Raw genomic sequence first — 21558 nt, forward strand, 5'->3', positions numbered from 1 at the left:
GACACCACGATGAGTGACTTCCATCAATTACTACCCGCTGGGTCCGACCCTGGAGCCAATTTTCCAGCCAGTGGATCGTGGAGGACCCTGTGCGGGCCGGGGGCAAGCCGGGCCCGTCTTTGTGCGTGTGGGCTGTGGCCAGCAGCCCAGGCACGCAGTGCTGGAGAAAACCGCGGGGCGGTTTGGTACGTGCGAGCTAGAATTAGTCACAGAGGCGTAGTGGTTGATTGAAAAGATTATTTACTTACACCCAAGATGGTCGCGGTGTAGGCTGGACAGTTTTCCAGGTGCAGCTCTGCTTGAGTCCTCGTTGGAGGACTCTGACAAACTCGGTTCTTTGGCCCCGGAGTGGTTTAGGCTCCGCGGGTTCGGCAATTCTTTCCTCACGGAGTGGCTGAATCTCCGTGGATTTTGTTCGGTTCCCAGGTCCCCCGGAGCTGTTAAGACTCTGTGGGTTCGAAAATTGGGTTCAAAGGATAGGGATACGTCTAGGATTGCGCTCGGCGATGGGGAGAGGCCAGAGGCTGTTTAGACCTCTGTTGCCTGCTTAAGAAAGGCACGTTGGGTCCGCAAGGGTCCACATCGCTTAGAGAACTTCACACAGCGCAAAGTCTCCTCCTCCTGGCGAGTTCTGTCTCTCTCCAGTTTTCCTCTCTCTCCGACTTGGGCGGAAACTACCCAAGCCTTTTGTATGGCTAGGAAGCCAATAGCTAGCCGCCACGTGTGCCTACATTTAGAACCGGCCAATAATCTGGCGCGAATCTAAATACAAATGGCGGGAACTCCTTTGCACCGTGCATCTCTGAGATGCAAAAGAAATGCACCATGCAAAGAAGCTGCAAATTGGCAGGAAATCCCCTGTTGCACCAGAGTTCTCTCCCGCAGCAGAGAACTCCACCGTGCAAGGAAACTGTAATTTAAGCGGGAACATAATTTAGCGTTGCCGAAGCACACACAAACAACAAATCACAACTTTGGGTTGTGACAGACCCAAGGCGACAATTGGCCAGTTTCTCCAAGAGGCGATCATGGGACACCAGATCGAAGGCTTTTTTGAAGTCAAGATATATGACATCAATCTCTTCTCCCTTGTCCAGGTGATAGGTCTTCCCACTTTATTTTCAGGATCTTACATAGATGTGGGAGCTATTCATCCCCTGATGTGCCTAGCATACACAGTTTGTAGGGCTGGTACAAAGTGACATGAGCAGCGCAGAACATGACATCCCGTGGCTTGCTCCACGCTGCTGGAGGCCACAGGGCTGAGGCTGCAGAGATAGGAAGGGCTTTGAAGCATTGGGAGATGTTATGATATGTCCCTGAATGGCTGCTGCCAGCAGGGAACCAGAGTTGTGTGGAGATGCTGGGATGCAATGTCCTGAAATGGCTCCTGACTGTGGCTGTCCGCAGACACAATTGCTTTAAAGCATTGCTGTGGGTCCAGGATGTGGGCTCATGCAAATGTGCCAGAACCTGGGCCTGGGCCCTCCTTCCCCTGTCCTCTGACTGAGTCACGGGCCCTGTTATCTCATCCTGCTGGCCAGGAGCACGAGCAGTGTTGTAAGAGGAAGCACGAGCTGCCGCCTCTGGGTTCGGGTTCTTCATGCCAGCCCTGGTCACACAGGGGGATCCTAGGAGTTTCCTTCCCAGCCAGACCTGCCCCAGGACATCCCGGGGCGTGCCCAAGTGCCTGGGGCGAGTGCCCAGCCCAGGACTCGGCCTCTCTGCTCAGCAGCCTGTGCCCGCACTGCCAGGATGCAGCGGGGACTCCATGCCACCCTCGTCCTTGTGCTGGTGCTGGCCCAGCCCCCAGGTGAGTGCCGCAGGGGCGCAGGCGCTGGGAGCCCTGCAAGTGCCAGGCCTGGAAATCCTCGAGGGATGCGTGGGAGGAGCAGGGAGGGCTCAGTGCTGCGCGGGGCCAGGTCAGCAGCTGGGTAGGGCTGGGCTCTCAGCCCAGGACACAGCAGTCTCAGGCTGGCCAGTGTGTGGGCCTGATCCTGCGTGTGGGACTCACGTGGGGTGCCTGTGGGGCTGAGACAGAGGCATGGCAGGAAGAACGCCATTGCCCACATCACACTGGGCACCCAGTCTCTTCTCTCCATGTCGGGTGACTACCTTGTAAAATGGAAAGGCGGGACACATGCTCCCCTTTCCTCCCCACCGCCCCCTGGATGAGCCGCCCGTGGCTGTGTCCTGCTCCTGGCCCTAGGCCCCGGGTCCCATGCACCGCTCTGGCTGGACAGTGCCCCCAGCCCTTGCCCCACTCTCACCCTGACTGTGGGGGCCTCAAGCTCCCTCCATGCCCCCCACCCCATAGACAGCCTGCAGGAGCTGTTCTCCACGCTGGCCGGCTGTGTTCCCAGCCACGTGCATGTGTGCAGGTGGAAATATGCATATGGGGCCATCTGGGCCTCGCTCCGGGCAGCCCCAAGCAGTCCCTTGCAGGCTGCAACGCGGCCCACCTGCAAGAGGGAACTTGCCATTTCCCGATCCCTGCACGAGGCTGTGAATCTGGCACCAATACAGTCCTGGAGTTGTGCAGCTTGGGACCAGGACCTGATGATCCCATTGCGGGACTGTCCGATCCAACGAGGGATGGTGGTCCCCCTTTGTCCAAGCCCCCTCCCTGGGCTGGGCATGTTCCCACAAACCTCTTCCTTCCTATCTGGGCTCCCAGTGACATGCTGGCTGACCCACACCAGGCACTGCCCGTTCGGGGCCTGGTATCTCCCTGTCCAGTGGGTCGATGCTGCATCCCTATGTGACCCCCTGTCCTGCAGGGCCCTGGTGCTGGGAACACTGGTTTAGGGGAAAGGCTCCTGCCTTGCAGGGAGGGAGGAATTTCAAGGGTCAGGACTGCACCATTCCCCTCCCCCAGGGCTGTGGTGGGGCTCTGCTCACTCCTGTGTGTGACGGGCTCTGGCCCAGCCTGGGCGGTGCCAGCCAAGGGCCGAGGGCTGTGGAGGTCGAAGCCCCTGAGCACAAAGCTGCCTTTTTGCCAATGCTGTCAGGTGCGAGTCCTGGGGTAGTGTCTTGCTCCCCTGTGCGGCTAAATGGGATCCTTGGTGAGTCGGTCGTCCTTCCTCACAACGCTGCACCTGGATTCAAACGCATCACATGGTTCCCCCCCAATCCTCTCCACAATGCATCCGGCACAGTGGTGCCCTTGGCAGTCATCATGCCGCGGAGGCCTGGAGAGCTGCCCCACATCTCCGTGCCAGACCAGAGGTACAGAGGTAAAGTGAGACTCTTTGACCAGAACTACTCCCTGGAAATCAGCACCCTGACGATGCAAGATGCGGGCGAATACCGGCTGAGAGAAAACAGAATGGGAATTGATATATACTCGTGTTCCTACTTGCTGAATCTGTACGGTGAGTGTGTGTGCATGGATGCGCGTGCATGTGTGCTTTCAGGTGTGTACTTTTGTGCAAGTTCACGTGTGTGTGCACGCAGATGGAGGTGGAAGTCAAACAAGCTGCTTTGCAGGGAGCTGTCAAGGAAGCATCAAGGTTGCTCCAGGTCAGGGGGATGCCCAGGGACAGACCAGGCTGTCAGTGACCCAGGCACCCCTGAGGCTGCAGGGAGTCACAGCCCTTCCTCCACGTTCGGGGTGGGGGGGGTATTGGGGGGTGGCAGTAGAGTGGGAATGAGGGTAGACATCCAGACAGACACACAGCCACTGTGTGTGCCGTGGGGCTGGCGCCCACCTTGTGGGAAAGGACCAGGACAGCAAAGGGGGCTGGGGGAAATGAGCCAAAGCAGAGCGGGGAGGAGGCAGAGGAAGGACAGGGGAGACCAAGAGCAAGGGGGGAGGTAGCTTCATCCCAGGCTCCTGCCCCAGAGTGAATGGTTGGGGCACGGCCCTGCAGAGCCCAGGCTTGCCCTGGGGCAGAGCCAGCCCCCTCTGCAAGGAGCAGCTCCCTGACCTGTGCCTCCTGCCGCCCCAGCGCTCACTGGGGTGGTGTCCCCAGGGCTGAGGGGACACTGTCCCTGGGTCCCTTCTCCACCAGCCCCAGCCATGGCAGGGGGGAGCCTGCAGCCAGTTGTGTCCACAGCAGCCCCTCACTGCAGCCCTTTCTCCTCCTGCCTCCCCAGCGCGTCTGCCGGAGCCGGAGATCAGCACCCGCCTGACCAGGGAGGTGGACGGCACCTGCAATGTGACATTCACCTGCCGCGCTGGGGAGCCTGACCCGCACACCACGTATACCTGGGCCCACCCAGGAGGAGGTGCCGTGGTCACCCCTGGGAAATCTCTGCTCGTGCAGCACCAGCCTGGAGATGAGGACTCACCTGTCACCTGCATGGCCACAAACCCCGTCAGCAACAGCTCGGCCACGGCCTCCCCAAAGGCGGCTTGTGAAGGTGACACTTGGACACAGAGCATGGGGAGTGTAGGGGTCTTCCCCATGGCCGTGGCAGCTCAGGGCACACAGCATGGCTGCTCCTGCTCTGAGACCCCACTTCCTGCTGCTCCCCTGGCTCTGGGTCCTGGACGCACTCACAGCCCCTCCAGGCATTCCCCTTCCACCCCTTCCCCACCCACCCAGCACCCTGCCCTCACCCCCAGAGCCCCTTGCACCCCCTGAGCTGGCTCTGCTCAGCCTGCAGCTCCATGGCTGGGTCTGAGCCCCCGCTGTGTGCACCTGTTTCTCTGCACAGGCAGGTTTCTTGATCCAAAGGGGAGGCCTGGACCCTGCCAGTGCCTGTCACAAGCTCTGGGACTGTCTTTTGGCAAAAGATCCCCGGGTCCCAGCCACAGGCCCCTTCACCCAGGGGGAAACACACCCCGCCAGGCCAGGCTGCCTGTGCCAGCTGGATCTGCAGCCTAGCACACAGTGAGCACCACTCGAGGGCTCCCAGCCTTTCTAAAGGGACCCTACCAGACCCCATGCACCCAGTTCCCTGCAGGCCCTGCCCTGGGCAGGAGGGTTTGCAGGGGGTGGCTGGGAGTGCAGTGCGTGGCTTGTCTGGCCACACCAAGTGATGCAGTGACCCTGTCCCAGGTGCTCCAGGATGTCCCTGAGCCCAAGTGCAGCCCAGCAGCAGGTTTCTGCAGAGAACTAAGCTCCGGACATGTCTCATTTCTTTCAGGCACCGCCCTGGCCCCATCACTGTCCTATTGCTGTGCCAAGGGGCTCATCCTGCTGGGGGTGCTAGCAGTCCTGGTCCCCGGGATCCTGGCCATGCACATGCTCACCAGGAGGAAGCCGAGACATGCTCATCATGAGGAGTCCACCTCAGGAAGGGGGCCAAGATGAGGGCAGGGGGTTTGCTGGGAGCGCGGGACACACCTCTCTCAAGTGGGTGCTTTTCTCAGCTCCCAATGGGGGTCCGGGGCTGTTTGGAGTAGGAGTCCTGATTAAAGGGCTTCCCAACCCCATCCCAACACGCTGAGCCTCCTGCTTGCCTGGGGCATCCCCTGAGTATGCTCAGGCTCTCCAGGCACGTGGCTGTGCCCACGGCAGCTGACAGTAGAGGGAGCGCTGACAAGGAGGCCACACAATGCAGTGGCGGAGGATTGGTCTGGACCAAGGAGCTGGGAGCTAGGGTCTATTCCAGAGCTGCTGCAGGGCCTAGGGCTGCGCTCCCTGCCTCAGTTTCCTCGTATGCACATGTGAGAGGGCACGGGAGGTGCTTGGTGGGGCTCTGGGAACACCGGCCCATGGCCCAGCTGTGCCACTGACCTCCCTGTGCCTGTGGGTCCTCCTGAGTCCCTCTGGGCTTCAGCTCCTTCTGTCCCTAATCTGGCTCAAGCCTGTCATGTGCCTACTGGAGTGGGCAATGGGGTCCCCTCCTCCTCCCTGTCCAGTGCACCCCAGTATTACCTGCCATTGCCAACCCGAGAGCAAGCCTGGGTCTTGTCTGCAAGGGGCCGTCATCCAAAGTCCTGGGGTGAAGGCAAAGCACAGGAGCGCGGGGGCAGCTGCACGGGGGACACAGAGACTGACATCCACTGCCCGGCTCCAGACACTGGTCAGCTGAGCCCGTTCCCCACAGCCCCGGCCCCGAGTCCTCACAGCTTCCTCTCCATCCCGCTCTCCCTCCTGCCAGGGCCTCTGGGCACTGCCTGCCCCCATGGTGACTGGTGGGGGGGGCAGGTTGGGAAGGCTCCATGTTTCTTGTGGCTAGCCTGGCTTCAGCCCCATGGGCTCCATTGGGTGGTGGCAACCATTTTTACAGAGGGAAGCCCCTTGTGCCACCCTGCCACCTAAGGTTGCCATCCATGCTGGAGGAAGTGCAGCGATGTGAAAGCAGACGGGAGCCAGAGGATGTCAGAGAAGCAGCCTTCCTCATGACCCTCCATCTGGGGATGAGCCAGAGTGCTGCCAGCCCCGCGGCCTGTGCCCAGAGCCCAGACAATGCCTGCCTTTGATACCCCAGAAGGAGCTGTTGATGCCCCCACAGGGAGCTGGGATTTGTGACTCCCCCTTACCCAGCTCCAGGGCCACAGACTCCCTCCTGCCTGCACGAAGAGCTGGCCCACTAGGAGAAAATATGGGACATGTCCTTCCCACGGACATTCTCGCCCCCCCAGTCTCAGACCATCTCTCCTGGTGCTGGTGAAGGCCCTCGTCCATCTCCTCCATCACAGTCAGCACCTCTGCTACCGCTGCACAGAGCAGGAGGATTGCTTGTCCTGTGGATGAGTGGCGTGGTGAAGGTGCCCTGCAAGCTTCCAGCTGCCCTCGATCCCAGCTGGTGACAGCACATGCTCAGCTGGTGCAGACCACAGCCGGGAGAGGATCCCAGTGGCAGGACGTGGTGGGCTGGATCCTGCGCTCCAGGATCCTGCACTCTCCAGCTCTGTCACCTGGACCCAGGTGGGGACCTAGTATGGGGTTGGCACGAGGCTGCTGGAGCAGAATCCGAGCCATGAAGCAGGCACTGAACATCCCCTGCCTTCTGCTCCCTGCTTGTGTCTCACAGCCTGAGCAGCACCCCAGACACTCGCAGGGGTGAGGACAGATCCCTCCTGCTGCCCGCAGCCAGGCCAGCTCCTCCCTAGCGCTAAGACCAAGTGTCTATGGCTGCATGTGCACACCACGAGATTTCCCATTTATGGCGCCACAACTGCCTTTGTGTTTGCACGAGCGGGATTTCCCCTCGGTTTAAAAGTCTTTTGGGTATGTAAAAGTAAAACTGCTTGGACATAGTTTAGTTTGTGTCGCCGCTGACTACATCTTCGCATCTATGGACTCGTGACGTGTAAACGCCAAGTGACTCAAAGTCATGTAATGGCTTCTGTTTGCCACCAGGTGCACTGCAATATTTCTGTAGTTCAGGCCCTTGGTCAGTAGGTACCACTGATATTTTGCTGTTCTTCTTTTTCTTTTGGGGTGGGGGGGCTGCTGCTGCTCATCCCTCCCTCCCTTCCCCTGCCCCAGCAGCTGACTGCAGGCAGCCAGGGCACATTGTGGGGGGCATCTGAATTAGTTACCCTAGCACTTAATATATTAAGAATACAAAATGCAGAATACGTAATACAGAAAGAAAGAAATAGAGGAGCAACCCATATGGCCAATTACTGTTGTTTACTACCCTCTGCTAGAGGTCGTGCCCAGACCACCACCAGCGGTCCTGTACATGCTCCCCCTGTGCCCTCCGCCCACTGCTCCCACTACGGTGGGTCTGAACCGCCGAGCACACCGGCATCACCAGCATGGGAAGTTTGCAACTGTTTGGAGTGTGGCACCTCTTCTTAACATTTTCATATTTCATCAGTAACCTTCCTATTTCTTATAAATTGCCATTGCCATTCCAGAAGCACGATGAATAGTGCAGGCGGATGCTGCACGCTAGACCCATCCCCAAGATGTGCAGCCTCCTGGGTGATATGTAGGTAATATCAAAAATGTCCCATAAAGCCTGTGTGGAGCAGGGTGTGGGGAGTGGTAGTGGGGTGGCAGTGTCAAAATGGTGATGTTTGGACTGTGGTTCAAAACCCCATCCTCCTCTTCTTTCTTCCCCTCCTTGCAGAAGACTTTCAAGATCAGAAATTGAAAAGCATGAATAAGGAAAGCACCAAGAATCCACACCCACCAGTAGAAGCAAGTTATTTAGCAGTAGTGTACTAGTTAAAAAGTGTATAATGTATGTAATAAGTAGTATATAGTGCAGGGGTCAGCAACCCCTGGCACATGTGCCAAGCATAGCACGTAAGGACATTTTGCTCAACACGCCACCACCAACCCGGGCTCTCAGCAGCTGCTGCCAGCCATGGAGCCCAGGCTGCTCCCAGCAGGCAGCTGGGAGGCTGCAAGCCCTGCTGCAAGCAGACTGGGCTCCTTGGGCCGGCTGCAGCCGGGAGGCTGCAAACAGCTGCTCTGGGCTCCGGCATCTCACCACTCTGGCACCTTCCAAGGTAGACATTGTGGTTTTTTCAGCACTCTGGCCAAAAAACGTTGCCTACCCCTGCTATAGTGTATAGTTAAATAGTACATATATGTATATAGTGTATAGCTATAGATAGTATATAGATACTCGTGTATAGTGTATAGATAGTGTTTTAATAAACAATGCTGTATAGATACAGAGGTGCTGGGGAGGAAAATCCAAACTATTTTTCTACTTATTTTCCATTTTCCTATTTTTCTAGTAATTTAACAATTTTTAAAATTTTCTTTATTTATTATCTACATTTTTTTTAATGATGCCTTTTTGAGAAAAAAAAAATGTTAAGTGCACCGCACCATGATTTTATTTTTGAAATAAAGATTTGAAATTGCGTCTATATGTGTGGCATGTTTTCTTTCATAGGCAGATTGGCATGCATGGCAGTCCATGCGATTTGGGGGGGTGTGGGTCGGGAGAGCTGATGACCATGCCCACCCACCTCAGTTTGGGGATCCTTCACTTGGGAGTGCTTATGGAGAGATGGGATTACTAGAAAGAGTTGCAGGGTGGACTGTTATGGGAGGTCTTAGGCTCGTCCAATGCTTGTTTTACTCCCAATCCCAATGTACATGGATCCTGGCAAGCCTCTCTGAGGGTGCAGCACCTTTTTTCAAGAAAGACTCGCCCCCTCCATCCCCCCACCCCCAACAGAGCACCCCATCCTGAACCCGACAAGACAAGAAATAGCAGCAAGCAGCAATACTGCGCCAGGCAGAGGAGAGCCAGTGCCAAAGGGAGGTGGCTGGTGATCGTGATTATAGCCCTTTAGACAGTTAGGACCATGGGGTCATGACTTGGATTAATAGACTCCAGTATTGGAGAGCCGGTGTTCAGGGGGTTGGAGCACGACAGGAAGAGCAATGTCCAGATGAGTCAGAGCCTCAGCCAGAAAGAGATAGAGACTGAGTTTGGTGCGGTCAGAGCCCAAGAAAGAGACTGACCAGTGGGGTTGGGGTCCAAGGTAAGTGGGCCCACTTGGATGCAAGCCAAGAAGAAAAAGAGTCCTGCCCTGAGGAGAGAAAGGAGGGTGAGGATGAACAGAACTGGGTTGATAACCAAGAATGCATGAGTGTCAAGACTGAAAGGGCCATGGACTGTTATTTAACAAGTTACCATAGGCAGGCTGGAGTCACACCAGGCATCCATTGCAGTCTGAGTTGTCAGGCCAGGGGTTGAGCGGGTAGTGTCGCCAGGGCAGATAGTAGAATAGAGCTGTGAGGTACAAATACAGCAGGGACAGGGATGGTGGTTATGCAAGAGAAGGGCTGGGGTCAGATTGGAGTGAAGTGGAGGCCCAGAAGCACAAATGGGCATATTACTGCTGGGACACGTCCCACACGAAGTAGTAGGGGTTTTATAGTACCCTTGTCAGGGGCTCGTGGTTTGCATGGGTTCCTCCTGATCGCCTGTCTTCTCATCAATGTCCTCATGGGAGGGACCACACTGGGCTAGGCCTGGAGTCTGACAAGCTGCCTTGTGGCATCACAGACTTTGCCTCTGCCTGCTGGCTTGGCTGCTCTAGATTCAAGTACCAGTGGTTCAAAGAATCAGCTTCATAAATCCCACACCTGTGTACAAACTTCCACCCCAAAGGCAAGTCCTCACTAGCCATTTTGTTCCTACACGCCAGCCACAACCTTCAGCCTCCCATGCTCAAACTTTTCCTCTGACATCTTGGCCATACTAAGACCTTGTCCTGAGCTCCAGGGATTCTTGAACACCAGACAAGCAACCAGAACAACAGGCTTGCCATGCTCCAAGGTAATAAACCTCCTTCTCCAACAAAGGATGGGACCCTGGAACAACACCTTACCAGGGACCTCAGAGATGTGCAGTTGTGCGCCGTACCCCTTGACTTCACAGGCTCTTGGGCACTTTACCTTTGGGGGGGGGGGGGCAGCAAAGCACGGTGGGACTCAAGCCCTGAAACCCACTCACACAATGGAACAATGTGCTGCCTTCTCACTTGACCCCAAAGTCTCCTCCCTTCCTCTGAGTGTGAGTAAGTCCATGAGAGGAAGGTTAGGATGCTTGTGGGCCACTTGTCTGGAAAACACTGGCCCTCCCTTTTGCCTTCTTTTTCTCCAGATGACATCACCTCACCCCAAGTCTGTGTAATGAGGTGCAGTCTAAAATGACCATCTGGAGCAGAAACGCTTGCTAGTATCAAGGCATACACCCCTGTGCCATCCATCCCACCTTGAGGTACCACAGGCATATTCTGTGGGCATCCAGCAGATCCTAACCTTGTACTTGAAGAGCTCCCTGGCATCCAGGTAGTGCTTCAGGATGTAAGAGCTGAAATCCCAGTTTTAGGCCCACACAATCCTAATTGAGAAGGCAGGAAACAGGATCTACCTGCTCCACCCTTTAAAGCATTCCCCAAGACAGCAGCAGGCTCTCTGGGCAAAGACTCTGGCTCTTATCTCAGACCCCTTCACAGTTCTTTGATTCCTTTCTCACCTAAACCTCTGGCTGCACATCTGGCTTTCTAAACTTTGGCTTTGACTTGTGGTTCACCCTGAACTTGTACTTAAGCTTCCAGTTTACCATGAACCCCGGTCTTGCCCTCTTGCTCTATGACTTGTGGCTTACTGTGAACCCCAGTTTGACTCCTGTCTCTCTGTGAACTACTCTCTTGATTTGCCTTATTAACTAGGTAACCTACCTGCACCACCTAGGCCACAGGCTCTAAGGCATGAGGCTAGGGAAGTATAGGTAGGTAGGTGTGTGTGGAAAAAAAGGCCCCTGTCTCTCTGTAGAGATCCCCCCTCTCTTTCTGCCCTGCCTTGGACACACATCCTTCCCCTTTCACCTCTGTGCTGTTTGGTTTTAACCTGGTCATCTATGTGACAGAGAGAGAGAAATTCCCAAAGTGTGTGTGTGTGTGTGTGTGTGTGTGTGTGTGTGGGCGGGGGGGGTGTGGAGGTTGCTCTTCCCTTTGTCCTGGAGCAGGCACGCTGGGAAGGAGAGGAGTCACTTTGGGAACACAGATAAGCTTGGACCTCTGGAGAGATGCTCCAGGTGATCTTACTGTGAGTAGCCTTGGAAACTTAGCCAGTATATTAGGATCAAGTGATTTTAGCCACGTGTTAAAAGGGCCATGAGCCCATTCTCTTTTGTTCAAGGTGTTTTTCTCTAAAATCTTTTTGCTCTGTGACTCCCCATTCTCTCTCCCTCCGATCAATAAATGCTATCTGTTACATTTTTGAGGGAAGAGGGAAGGGACTAGCCTTTTAGCTCCCTTTGGTCGGCTAGCTAAAATGGACTTGGCTTTTTTACTTTCCTCCAGGACAGGGGTTACTTTTGAATGCTTTAGGCTATCAGAAGCACCCCAAAATACCACGGTGGGCTAAGCACCCCCAACATCTGCAGGGTCTTTGCACCCCAGGCTGCAGAGGGACCTAACAGAGACCAGAGCCTGGGTGGTGGCAGCAATTACCCTAAGCTTGTGGATGTGCTCCAGGAATGGGGTCAGCCAGATGTAGGTATCCCAGGGGAGGCACCCAAATCATAGTTTTGGTCGGGCACAGTGAGCCAGGTGGCTCAGCACCGTAGCACCCCCATAGCCTGCTCCCAGAGAAGGAAGGCAGGGATCATTGCCAATTCAGAATTTATGTAGAGAGCCCCATTAGCAAATAGTTCCTCTTCTGGTGTTGTGGATCTTACACTAAAACATGGATGCCACATAGGTGAAATGCCCCTACTGAACCACAATATCCTGAAGCATGTCAGTAGTTGTCTTACAGCTGATGTACTCTCAGCCACCATGGTCCCCAACCAGGAAAGAAAGGCCATCCAGGCTGGCTTGGCTATGACTTCCTGCACAAGCTGCTCAGTGACAGTGATTTCTGGATGCTGTTGCAATCTTCCTTCACAGCTGCTCAGGGTAAGGAATTTCCCATGTCAAAGTGGTTGGCAATGAAATGGAGTCCATCAGAGGATCCCAGCTTCCAGATGGGAATCGGCACCTACGCTCCATGTCCGTGGGCATCCACATGCTAGTGCTTTGTGTCTTAGGTGAAACATCCCTCTCATCATAGGTTTCCTGAAATTCTGTGCTGCTTATTGTTTTAGGACTATCCACTCCTATCGGGTACTACTTATGTGTCTGGCCCTGAAGCGGATGCTCAAAGACTGGAGGTGGTCACAGAGGTGACACCTTCTCTTACTTCTTGCCCCATTGGCAAGTAGCTCCTTGACACAAAGTGTACGTAAAACAGAGAAGTCTTATCTGAAATACCTCCTGCTATCATGCCAATACAGTCCAGATGCCAGACAAGCTGGAAGGAAAGCATGGTCAATGCCAAGGCATTGCACTATGAAGAGGAGGTAAGAGCCAGTGCCTCACGAGACTGCTCTGTAGATCATGGAGAGTAAGAAAATGGTTTGGGTGTCTCCTGTGCTCTTGCTCTGAAGGCAAAGTCTAAGCCCAGCCTTTCTATCATGAAAATGATCAGTCACCCAGTAGAAGGAAGTCCTGAGTAGAAAGCTCTGCTGTTGCTATTCATCTGCTTTCAGAAGCCTTGGGCATCATGGCCAAGAGGCATGCTGTGATTTTTGTTCACTAGCCCTAGAGCTGTGCAGCATTATGGCAGCAGGGGCCCCAGGACATTTTGAGTCATTGCTGCTGGGGAAGCCTGTACTTTTTTACAGTGCTGGAAGATCATACCTGAAGTACATTGATGGCTTGTCTGTCCAAACCTTTAGACGAGGACTCTGCCTCTGCTAGTGGAGTTGAGCAATCTACACTTCCCTTTAGAAAACTGATGAAAGTAGTGAAACACCATGGGTTAGGGTTTTTTCCTAATATTATCACCTGCCAATTATCTACAGATAAATCAATATTCCAAGCAAGTCAAAAAAGATATATTCATCTAAGTCTGTGGTTTTATGGCTTGCAATATTGCCAATTGCTGAGCAAAACACTTCAGCTAATTACACAAGAGATACTCTGTCCCACAGGTACCCAGAGAATATTTAGATGAACAAATTCATGTTTCATCACAGAGCCTGAAAAATATTGGCTGTATTTTTTCCTAGAGGGGACGAGCAGCAAAAGAAGATATTTATATAGGATCTACAAACTAGTAATATTCCCATCCTCTTCAGCTTTTTCCATGGTAAAGAGTAGGGAGCCGTCTTGTGTTCCCTGTTTGTCAGGGACAAAGGGCTAGGGAGAAAGGAAGTGAGGGCAAAGAGGTAGGAAGACAGACAAAGAGACTAAGCAACCACTGAGTGGAATATGTGTTACTTTTGCTCCTTTGATTTTTTCTCTCTTAAAACAGTCCCTTTAACATGAACAGCCCCATTTCTTGAAGAGAAAAAGTGTAGCACTTCAATGAGTGCATCAGAGGTGGTTCTTTCTCTCTCTTTGCTCGGTGACAGACATCATGAACATTTTCTATATGGATTTTCAGTGAGTGCATTCTTATTTTATTTTATAATCTAGTGGGTGGGAGTAATGTATGAATGTACATACATTTATTTTTGTTTGTGAATGTTTATATACATGGACACACACACATGCATACATGCATATATACATACATACATACATGTGAGTATGTCATTTTAGAATTAAAATGTAACATAACATATTGGAAAGACTTCCTCAGGAATAAGGTATATAGTGCTGGCTACCGATCTTCAAGGAAAATGAATTCCAACAGGAACAGGTGCAAAGAAGGGCAACGAGGATGACCAAGGGGATGGTCTAAAAGAATCTGACTTGTTTATCGTAGGATAAAAAGGGTATACCTGGGAAAAGGATGCCTTTCTTCAAGTGTAGTGGAGGGAGGGTGTAAAAATAAGGGAGATAATAGAACTGTTTAAATGAAAAGATAGTGTCAGAATAGGAAAACTAACAGGTAAATGAACCATCCATAAATGTGTGTAGGTTGTGCATTAGATAGGGGATATATAACAGGTGTGTCCAAAATACCTAGGGCTCTACGTGATGATTGGTGAGTTCTTTCCAGGCCTAAGTCTTCTTGGCCACATCCACAAAAGAGCTTTTTTTACCTCAGTTGGAACGGGAGTGAAATGTAAGTGCCTGCATCCAACCTTACAGTGTGAAACCCTCTGTTAGGTGCTACCTACCCCTGGATGTGCCTAGACTCTACAGGCATTTTCATGTTTGTATTTCAAGTTTCCCAGGTGCCTAGATGGACCATCTGTGCTAGGTCAGGACAGACCCAGCCTAGATTCAGTTTTGCAGACAGGTGATGCCTACACCCGGGCACAATTGAGAAATTAGTTGTTCTTTTGCCTTGGGCTCCTTAGAAGCCTAATCTAATAGATGTGCTGAGAGCATGTCTAACATGCACACACACACACACACACACACACACACACACACAGAGGACTCGGTATCTCACCAAATCCAATGGTGTCCACAATCTTGTTTTAAAATCTGACTGGAGATGGTATTGGTGCCACCTTCCTTTTAATCAGTAGCTCAGTGTTTACTTTTAGCACACTTGCCCAGAACACGAGGCACTGATAATTCCCTGGTTTTCCTGAAGGAGCTCACACTCACACCCCACAGGGGACCACTTAAACCGCCTGAGTCATGAGGCTGAAGCCTAGGGTGACATCCTATTCTTTTCTGGATGTCTAGATTTGGTTTTGTACATGAGTATTTAAGTACCAATGGAAGGGGTGGCATTCTGGTTCTGGGTACATAGGTAGCCATCCATGTGCATAGGGATACATGCCACAGAAATAGTTACCACCTCTGCATAGGTGGCCCTTCTGGGACTTACGTGACTAAATCTGTTTATCCAGGAGCCCAGAAAAAAATACAGGGCCACCCGAGCATTTAAGGCATTATTTTTGCTCTGAGTGTCTCTTCTGTTCTGGGCGGCTCTGTCTTTTTTTCTGCCCAATGACCATTCAATGGAAAACACAGAAGCACTCTCTGGAGTAGGCACCAGAACCAAAGATTTCCCCCTCCTAGGTGAGTCCCCATATCAAGCCTGTGTAGAGTCAGACTCCTTTTGGCATTTTTTCATTTGCCCCCTCTGGTCCAATTAGCCTTGATTTCTGTTCTGCATAATGGAAAAGTTTGAAGAGAAGGAATGGGAATGTTGCTGTTGGCTTGAATGCCATGGAGAGGATAGGTGTCTCTCAGCTCTTCCATGTGTCAGGTATCTTTCCAAGGAGGAAGCAGTTTTGACCACTTGAAACCTGAGATCCTGCTCCTGCCTTTATTCAAGGTCATTTGCATCATCAGAGAGACTCCTTACCAGCTAAGCGCTGCCTGCCCAGAGGAGTTTTCCATCCACTGACTCCTCTGTAAAATCCTATGAAATACAAACTTTCATTTCTACCCAGGAGGACTTTTACAATCTTTTCTCTGATGCCTGATGAAGGGTGTTTGTGCCCAAAAGCTTGTAATTAGAGATTTTTTTTTTCTTTTTTTGCAAAAAATCTTGTTGGTCTAATAAAAGCTATCACTTCTGCCACAAGCCCTGACTGGTCAAATAATGTTTTTTTCAGGTACAGGGTCAAAGTGAGAGACTAGGGAAAAATCAGTCTGAGTTGAAACAGAATTGCTCCCAATCTTGCAGCAGGATCCAGGCAAATCTGGCAGGCCAACCAGTGCGTACAAGGGGCTCGCTGAGCACATCCAGGTCAGTGATGTAGGCTCTCAAATGCTGTTCGATCGTGAAACATATCCATAGGAAAACATCATTTGCTATATATTCATCCAAGGTACTTTAGTTCATTGAGAACAAGTTCTGCTAAGGTTACAGGGAAAAAGACAGGAATGCGAGCCAATAGAAATTGTTTCACTTCAGATTCATTCTTCCTTCTCTTCGAATCCACAAGCAAATTTCTATTGAAGCCAGTTTGAAGTCCCTGGATTACACGAATCTGACTGAGAGCAAAACACATAAATACATGCTACTATTCGCTCTTTTTTGTTCAGTTACTTGGGTGTTGTCGGGAGTGGGAGGTGATCCCTGCTGCCCCCCATTGCCCCACGCTGCGTGGGGGGCTCTGCACGAGCCCCCCAACCCCGATCCCCCAGCCCCCACATGGCTGCCCCGCCTGCCCCAGCTCTGGCACTTTAAGGAAAAAAATATCCAAAAAACCCTGGGCTCACTGGTTCCTGCCTGGCGGGGGGTATCCCTGCTGGCCCCACTGCCCCGCACTGCGTGGGGGGCTCTGCCACGAGCCCCCTGAAGCCCCAAGGCCACTGCAGGAGCTGGTGAGTTTGGGGGCTTTGAGGTTTTTGTTTCCTTAAAGGGCTGGAGCTGGGGTGGGCAGAGCAGCCATGGGGGGTTGGGGGAGGGGGGCTGTCTGGGGGAGCATGGCAGAGCTCCCCGTGTGGCATGGGGCAGTGGGGGGCAGTGGGGATCACCCCCCAACCTGGCAGCGCCCAGTGAGTGCGGGTTTCTTTTTAAAGCATTGGGAGCTGGGGCAGGTGGTGCAGTCATGGTGGGGCTGGGGGAGCGGGTGGGGGGCAGGGGGAGCCCGCAGGGGGTGGGCCTGGCAGGGATCCCACCACGGTCCCCTCCTCTCTCCTCCAGCCCCCCTCCCCCACCCCCCACTTACTAGCTCCGAGTCTGGCGCCAGCTCCCTGCTGCAGCCATCGGGGACTGCCCAAATCATCAAAGCTCTCCGAATCTTTTCCAAATTGATTCGGGGAGCTTCAAAGAGATTTGGACCTTTTAATTGGTCCCCTGATTTGATTTGGATTTGGAGATTTGGCCACCGAATCGAACCAGCACGCAAAGCTTCGCATGGCCCTAGTGCCCAGTCCTTGACCATCATCAGGACAGGCCTTCCTTTTGACTTGATATAAAGTTACAATCCTGAAACCCGCTCAGGTCTGGCTGTAAATGAGGTTTTGCGCTCAGCTCCAAAGCAGAATTAATTTATAGATATCTGGCTCAGCCCAACTAGAGGCATGTCTCTTAAAGCTGCTAGGTGCCCTGCCACAGAGCAGGGATTTGGACCCTGGACAGCCTACTTGAAGCACTATGTCTCTTTGACACTTAGGCAGCATGCTAGGATTGGGAAATTTGGAAGTAAAATATTCAGACTTTCTCCGATACCAAATTTCTGAAGAGCTTTCCTTTGAGCTAGAAATTAGCTTCTCAATTTGGTTATTAAAACCCATCAGCTGGCTTTGAAAATACCACGTTTCTACTTATTTCCCTATTTTGGAAATTCCTTTCACGGTCATTATGCTAAGTCCAAATGTTTTGCTCTTCTTACAGGTCACTGCCTGGGAATGGAAAACCAAACCACTGTGACTGAGTTTATTCTCTTGGGACTTTCCAGTAACCCACAACTCCAAACTTTACTTTTTTGTGTGTTTTTGGTGATATACCTAATCACCCTAGTGGCTAATGTAGTCATTATGTTGGTGATACGAGCTGATTCTCATCTTCATACCCCCATGTATTTCTTTCTGTCTCATCTATCCATTGTTGATATGTGCTATTCTTCAACTGTTGTCCCACAGATGCTGGTGGATTTACTAGCAAGACATAAAACTATTTCTGCCAATGCTTGCTTTACCCAGATATTCTTCACCTTTTTCTCAGGTACTTGTGAAATATTCATTCTCTCAGTAATGGCATATGACCGTTATGCTGCTATCTGTAAACCTTTGCATTATGCAGTGACTATGAACAAAAAAGTGTGCGGGAAATTAGTGGGTGGTTCGTGGACAATGAGTCTTATTAATTCACTGGTAAATACAGCTCCTGTATTAAAATTGCACTTCTGTGGGCACAATGAAATTGCACATTTTAGCTGTGAGCTTCCCCCAGTACTAACGGTGTCCTGCACTGGGACGTTCATCAACAAAGTAGCTCTTCTTTCTTCTGTTGTGGTCACTGGTTTCAGCACGTTCCTCCTCACCTTGGTTTCCTACATCCAAATCATTGCCACCCTCCTGAGGATGCGCTCTGCAGAGGGTAGACGTAAAGCCTTCTCCACCTGCAGCTCCCACCTCATTGTGGTGGGTTTGTTTTATACAACGGCTCTTTTTCAGTACCTGAAACCCAGCTCCATTTCTTCAGCGCTCCTAGATCAAGTCTTTTCTGTCCAATACAGCATCTTAACCCCCATGTTAAACCCCATCATCTATAGTCTGAAAAATAAAGAAGTGAAAACAGCCTTGGGGAGAATTTGGGGGAGTTTGGGGGGGAGTTCCCAACTGATATAAAAAATGCAATTGTAAATACTGATGTCCAATATCTGTAATTGAAAATAAATACTATGAAAAATACAGAAGTATAGGAAACAGCTACCTGGATGAGGCTAGAACACAAATGGAAATGACATGTATTTAAAAAAAACATCCTGGCTTGTATCTGCCACTGAACGTAGAGGACATCACATGAAGAGAAGCAACACAATTGTTTTATCTCGGTTTTAAAACATGCTTTAGTTCAAGTCCAGTTCTCTCAGTTAAGCCTGACATTTTCTTGAAAGTAAGCCTGTTTTGATTGCAGTTCAAATAAGAATGAATTCACTATACATTTTTTACCTGTACTAGTAAAACTGGCTGAGTATATATCCCAGAATTTATGTATCCAGTAGCTTCGTAATAAGCCTGTCCTCCCTGAAGGGGCCTCAGAAATGTGGTGGATGAAATCCCCTTGACTTAAAATTGATTGTAAGTATCTTATTCCTGAAATGCTTGAGAAACCATTTTGAATATCCAATGATGGAGGCCTGTGCAGAGCGGCTAGTATTCACTTCGGATTTGGATTCAGTCGATTTGGGGAACAGTGATTCGACTGGTGATTCAAATCACTGTCCCGTATCGATTCAGCCAAGTCTGATTCGGAGATTCGGATGCCGCCCAATCTCTGAATCACCCCGGCCAGGCCCATCCCCTGTCCAATCTCTCAGCTCGGCAATAGCTGCCCGCCCGCCACAGCTCCCAGCACTTTGAAAAACAAAAAGCCCCAACTCAGCGGGTGCTGCCAGGTGGGGGGCGATGCCCACTGACCCCCACTGCCCCATGCTGTGTGGGGGGCTCTGCATGAGCCCCCCAATCCCCCATCTCCCCCAGACCCCAACCCCAGCTCCAGCCCTTTAAGGAAAAAAAAAGAGAAAACCTCCAAACTCACCAGTTCCTGCCTGGCAGGCTGCCCCACACTGCCCCATGCTGCACTTGGGCTCCAGTCACGATCTCACCATCAAGGGCAATGGGTCCTTGGCCCCCCACTTTGTCTCATTTTGGACTTTATTTCTGCCTGGTTTTGGGCACAATCTCTTCCCTACTCTGGCTATGACAGCGCCCTACTCACAAAGGCTGCCTGACCAATGTCTCCATGCTGGGATTGTATGCCATGCACTGCCCACCCATGTCTCTCCCTGGTCACTACCTCATGCTTCATCAGCCCACAACTCACTGAAAATCTCCCCCCTGGTTTCACAAATATTGTGGGGCATGCAGGCTGACACTATAAAGGCTGTTATGTTTTCTGGCTCCAACCTGAGCCTGCAGTTCAACGCCTCCCACCGTGCTTTGAGGCAGCCAAAGACGCATTGAATAGCCATCCTGCATTTGCTGAGATGGTAGCTGAAAACCATTTTCTGTGGATCCATACCATGCCCTCCATAAGGCTTCATGAGCCAGGGCTTGAGGGGACGAGCCACATCCGCTATTATAAGTGGGGGGATGGCAACACCACGGATCACTGTCTCGGGGACTCTGGGAGCATAGTGTCCTTTCTCCATCAAGCCAGGCAGTGGAGAGTTTCTAAACACACACGCGTCATGTGCGCTGCCTCCCCACCCTGTGTAGCTGTTTGTGAATCAGCCCCAATGATCCACCATGGCTTGCAGAATCACTGAGGCAAATCCCTTCCTGTTCATGAATGACCACCCCCTCCTGGGGGGGATTGAACAGGGATGTGTGTGCTGTCTAAAGCCCCCATGGCATTGAAGCCATCAATAACTTCCTGGGAGCTACCGAGGCAAATCAAGTTGTTCACCGTGACATCCTGCAGCAGCTGGCATACTGCACGAGTCACTCGTCTGGCTGTGCAGGGAGCTATGCCAAACTGGTTCATGATGCAGCAGAGGCTGACAGGGGTGGCCGGTTTCATGATGGCCATGGCCACCCTCTTGCCTGGTGCAATGGCCCAACTCATGACAGTGTCCTAGAGCCACTGTTGATCATTCCAAGTGGTTTGTATGATTTGCTCCCACCAATCCAAGCTGCTCGTGTGGGCCCAGACCCTGTGGTTGCTGCTCCTGAGCGTGATCCACAGAGCCCTATCAGTGTCCACTTCTGTGCCTGCCTCTTGGCTATGTCACTGCACATCTAAGTGCCTTTTTTCACGAGGCACGTCTACATGCAGGTGTCTCATTGCAAGTGTTTAGAAGCAGGAGCATAGCATATACTGCCATCATTAGCTGTGCCTCTATTTTATGCAGTAAGTCCAAAGCCAGCAGCAGGATACTTAACAACAATTCCTCCTCCTCCTTCTCCTCTTCCTCCTCACCCATTTCATCCAGATTCTCCATTACTCATTTCATCACCATTCTCTATGTCTCTGTCCTCACATATTTTGCCTGGGATCTCCATTTGGTCCTCCTCGCTCATCCCATCTGGATTGCACGAAGCCAGGGTGTTTGACCGTATGCAGCAGGGCCGCTTCTCAACACACAGCACCACCACCAAGCAGGGGGCTCTGAATGGTAATGGGAGCTGCATACAATCAATTAGCATTGCAAATGACCTCCTATCTGCATGTCAGTGATGACCCCAGTCAGGTGTCTGTGCACTGGGCATTGGCACAGCAGAGCCTTTTCCCTTTACCATGGTGGGTGGGTGTGGGGAAGGTGATGTAACACCATCTACTTCAAACTCAAGTGTAGGGTTTAGAATGACCCTTGGAACCCGTTCATGCAACCTGGGTGCACGATACTGGCTTTTAGTGGGTTAATGAATAGGCACACCTGAGACGTATCTACCCAGGAAATGATAGATAGTTCTCAGGTGTGCCTACTCATTCTCGGGCTATTTTCCTTTGAAAGTAGCATCTCCCCAAAAAACAGGCCTGCCCTGCTAGAACCTTGTTTTGAAAGAAACATCTCCCCAGAAAAGAGCCTTGCCCTGCAGTAGCCCAGGTTTGGCGGAAGCATGTCTCCCCAGAAAAGAGCCAGGGCCTACAAGAA

General features: G+C 51.9%; 2 protein-coding genes across 2 annotated transcripts; both read left to right on the plus strand.

The window, feature by feature from the left end:
• Positions 1-1820: 1820 nt before the first annotated feature.
• Positions 1821-8678, plus strand: LOC132245782 (SLAM family member 9-like). The gene is made up of 3 exons (XM_059718661.1): positions 1821-3374; positions 4099-4365; positions 5095-8678. Exons 1-3 carry the CDS (start codon positions 2747-2749, stop codon positions 5259-5261), a joined length of 1062 nt encoding a protein of 353 aa, XP_059574644.1. The 5' UTR covers positions 1821-2746; the 3' UTR covers positions 5262-8678.
• A 5678-nt stretch (positions 8679-14356) lies between these two features.
• Positions 14357-18586, plus strand: LOC132245884 (olfactory receptor 5AP2-like). The gene is made up of 3 exons (XM_059719098.1): positions 14357-14363; positions 17631-18086; positions 18372-18586. Exons 1-3 carry the CDS (start codon positions 14357-14359, stop codon positions 18584-18586), a joined length of 678 nt encoding a protein of 225 aa, XP_059575081.1.
• Positions 18587-21558: the final 2972 nt, after the last annotated feature.

This window comes from Alligator mississippiensis, chromosome 15 (genome assembly GCF_030867095.1).
Source record: "Alligator mississippiensis isolate rAllMis1 chromosome 15, rAllMis1, whole genome shotgun sequence".
Lineage (NCBI taxonomy): Eukaryota > Metazoa > Chordata > Crocodylia > Alligatoridae > Alligator > Alligator mississippiensis.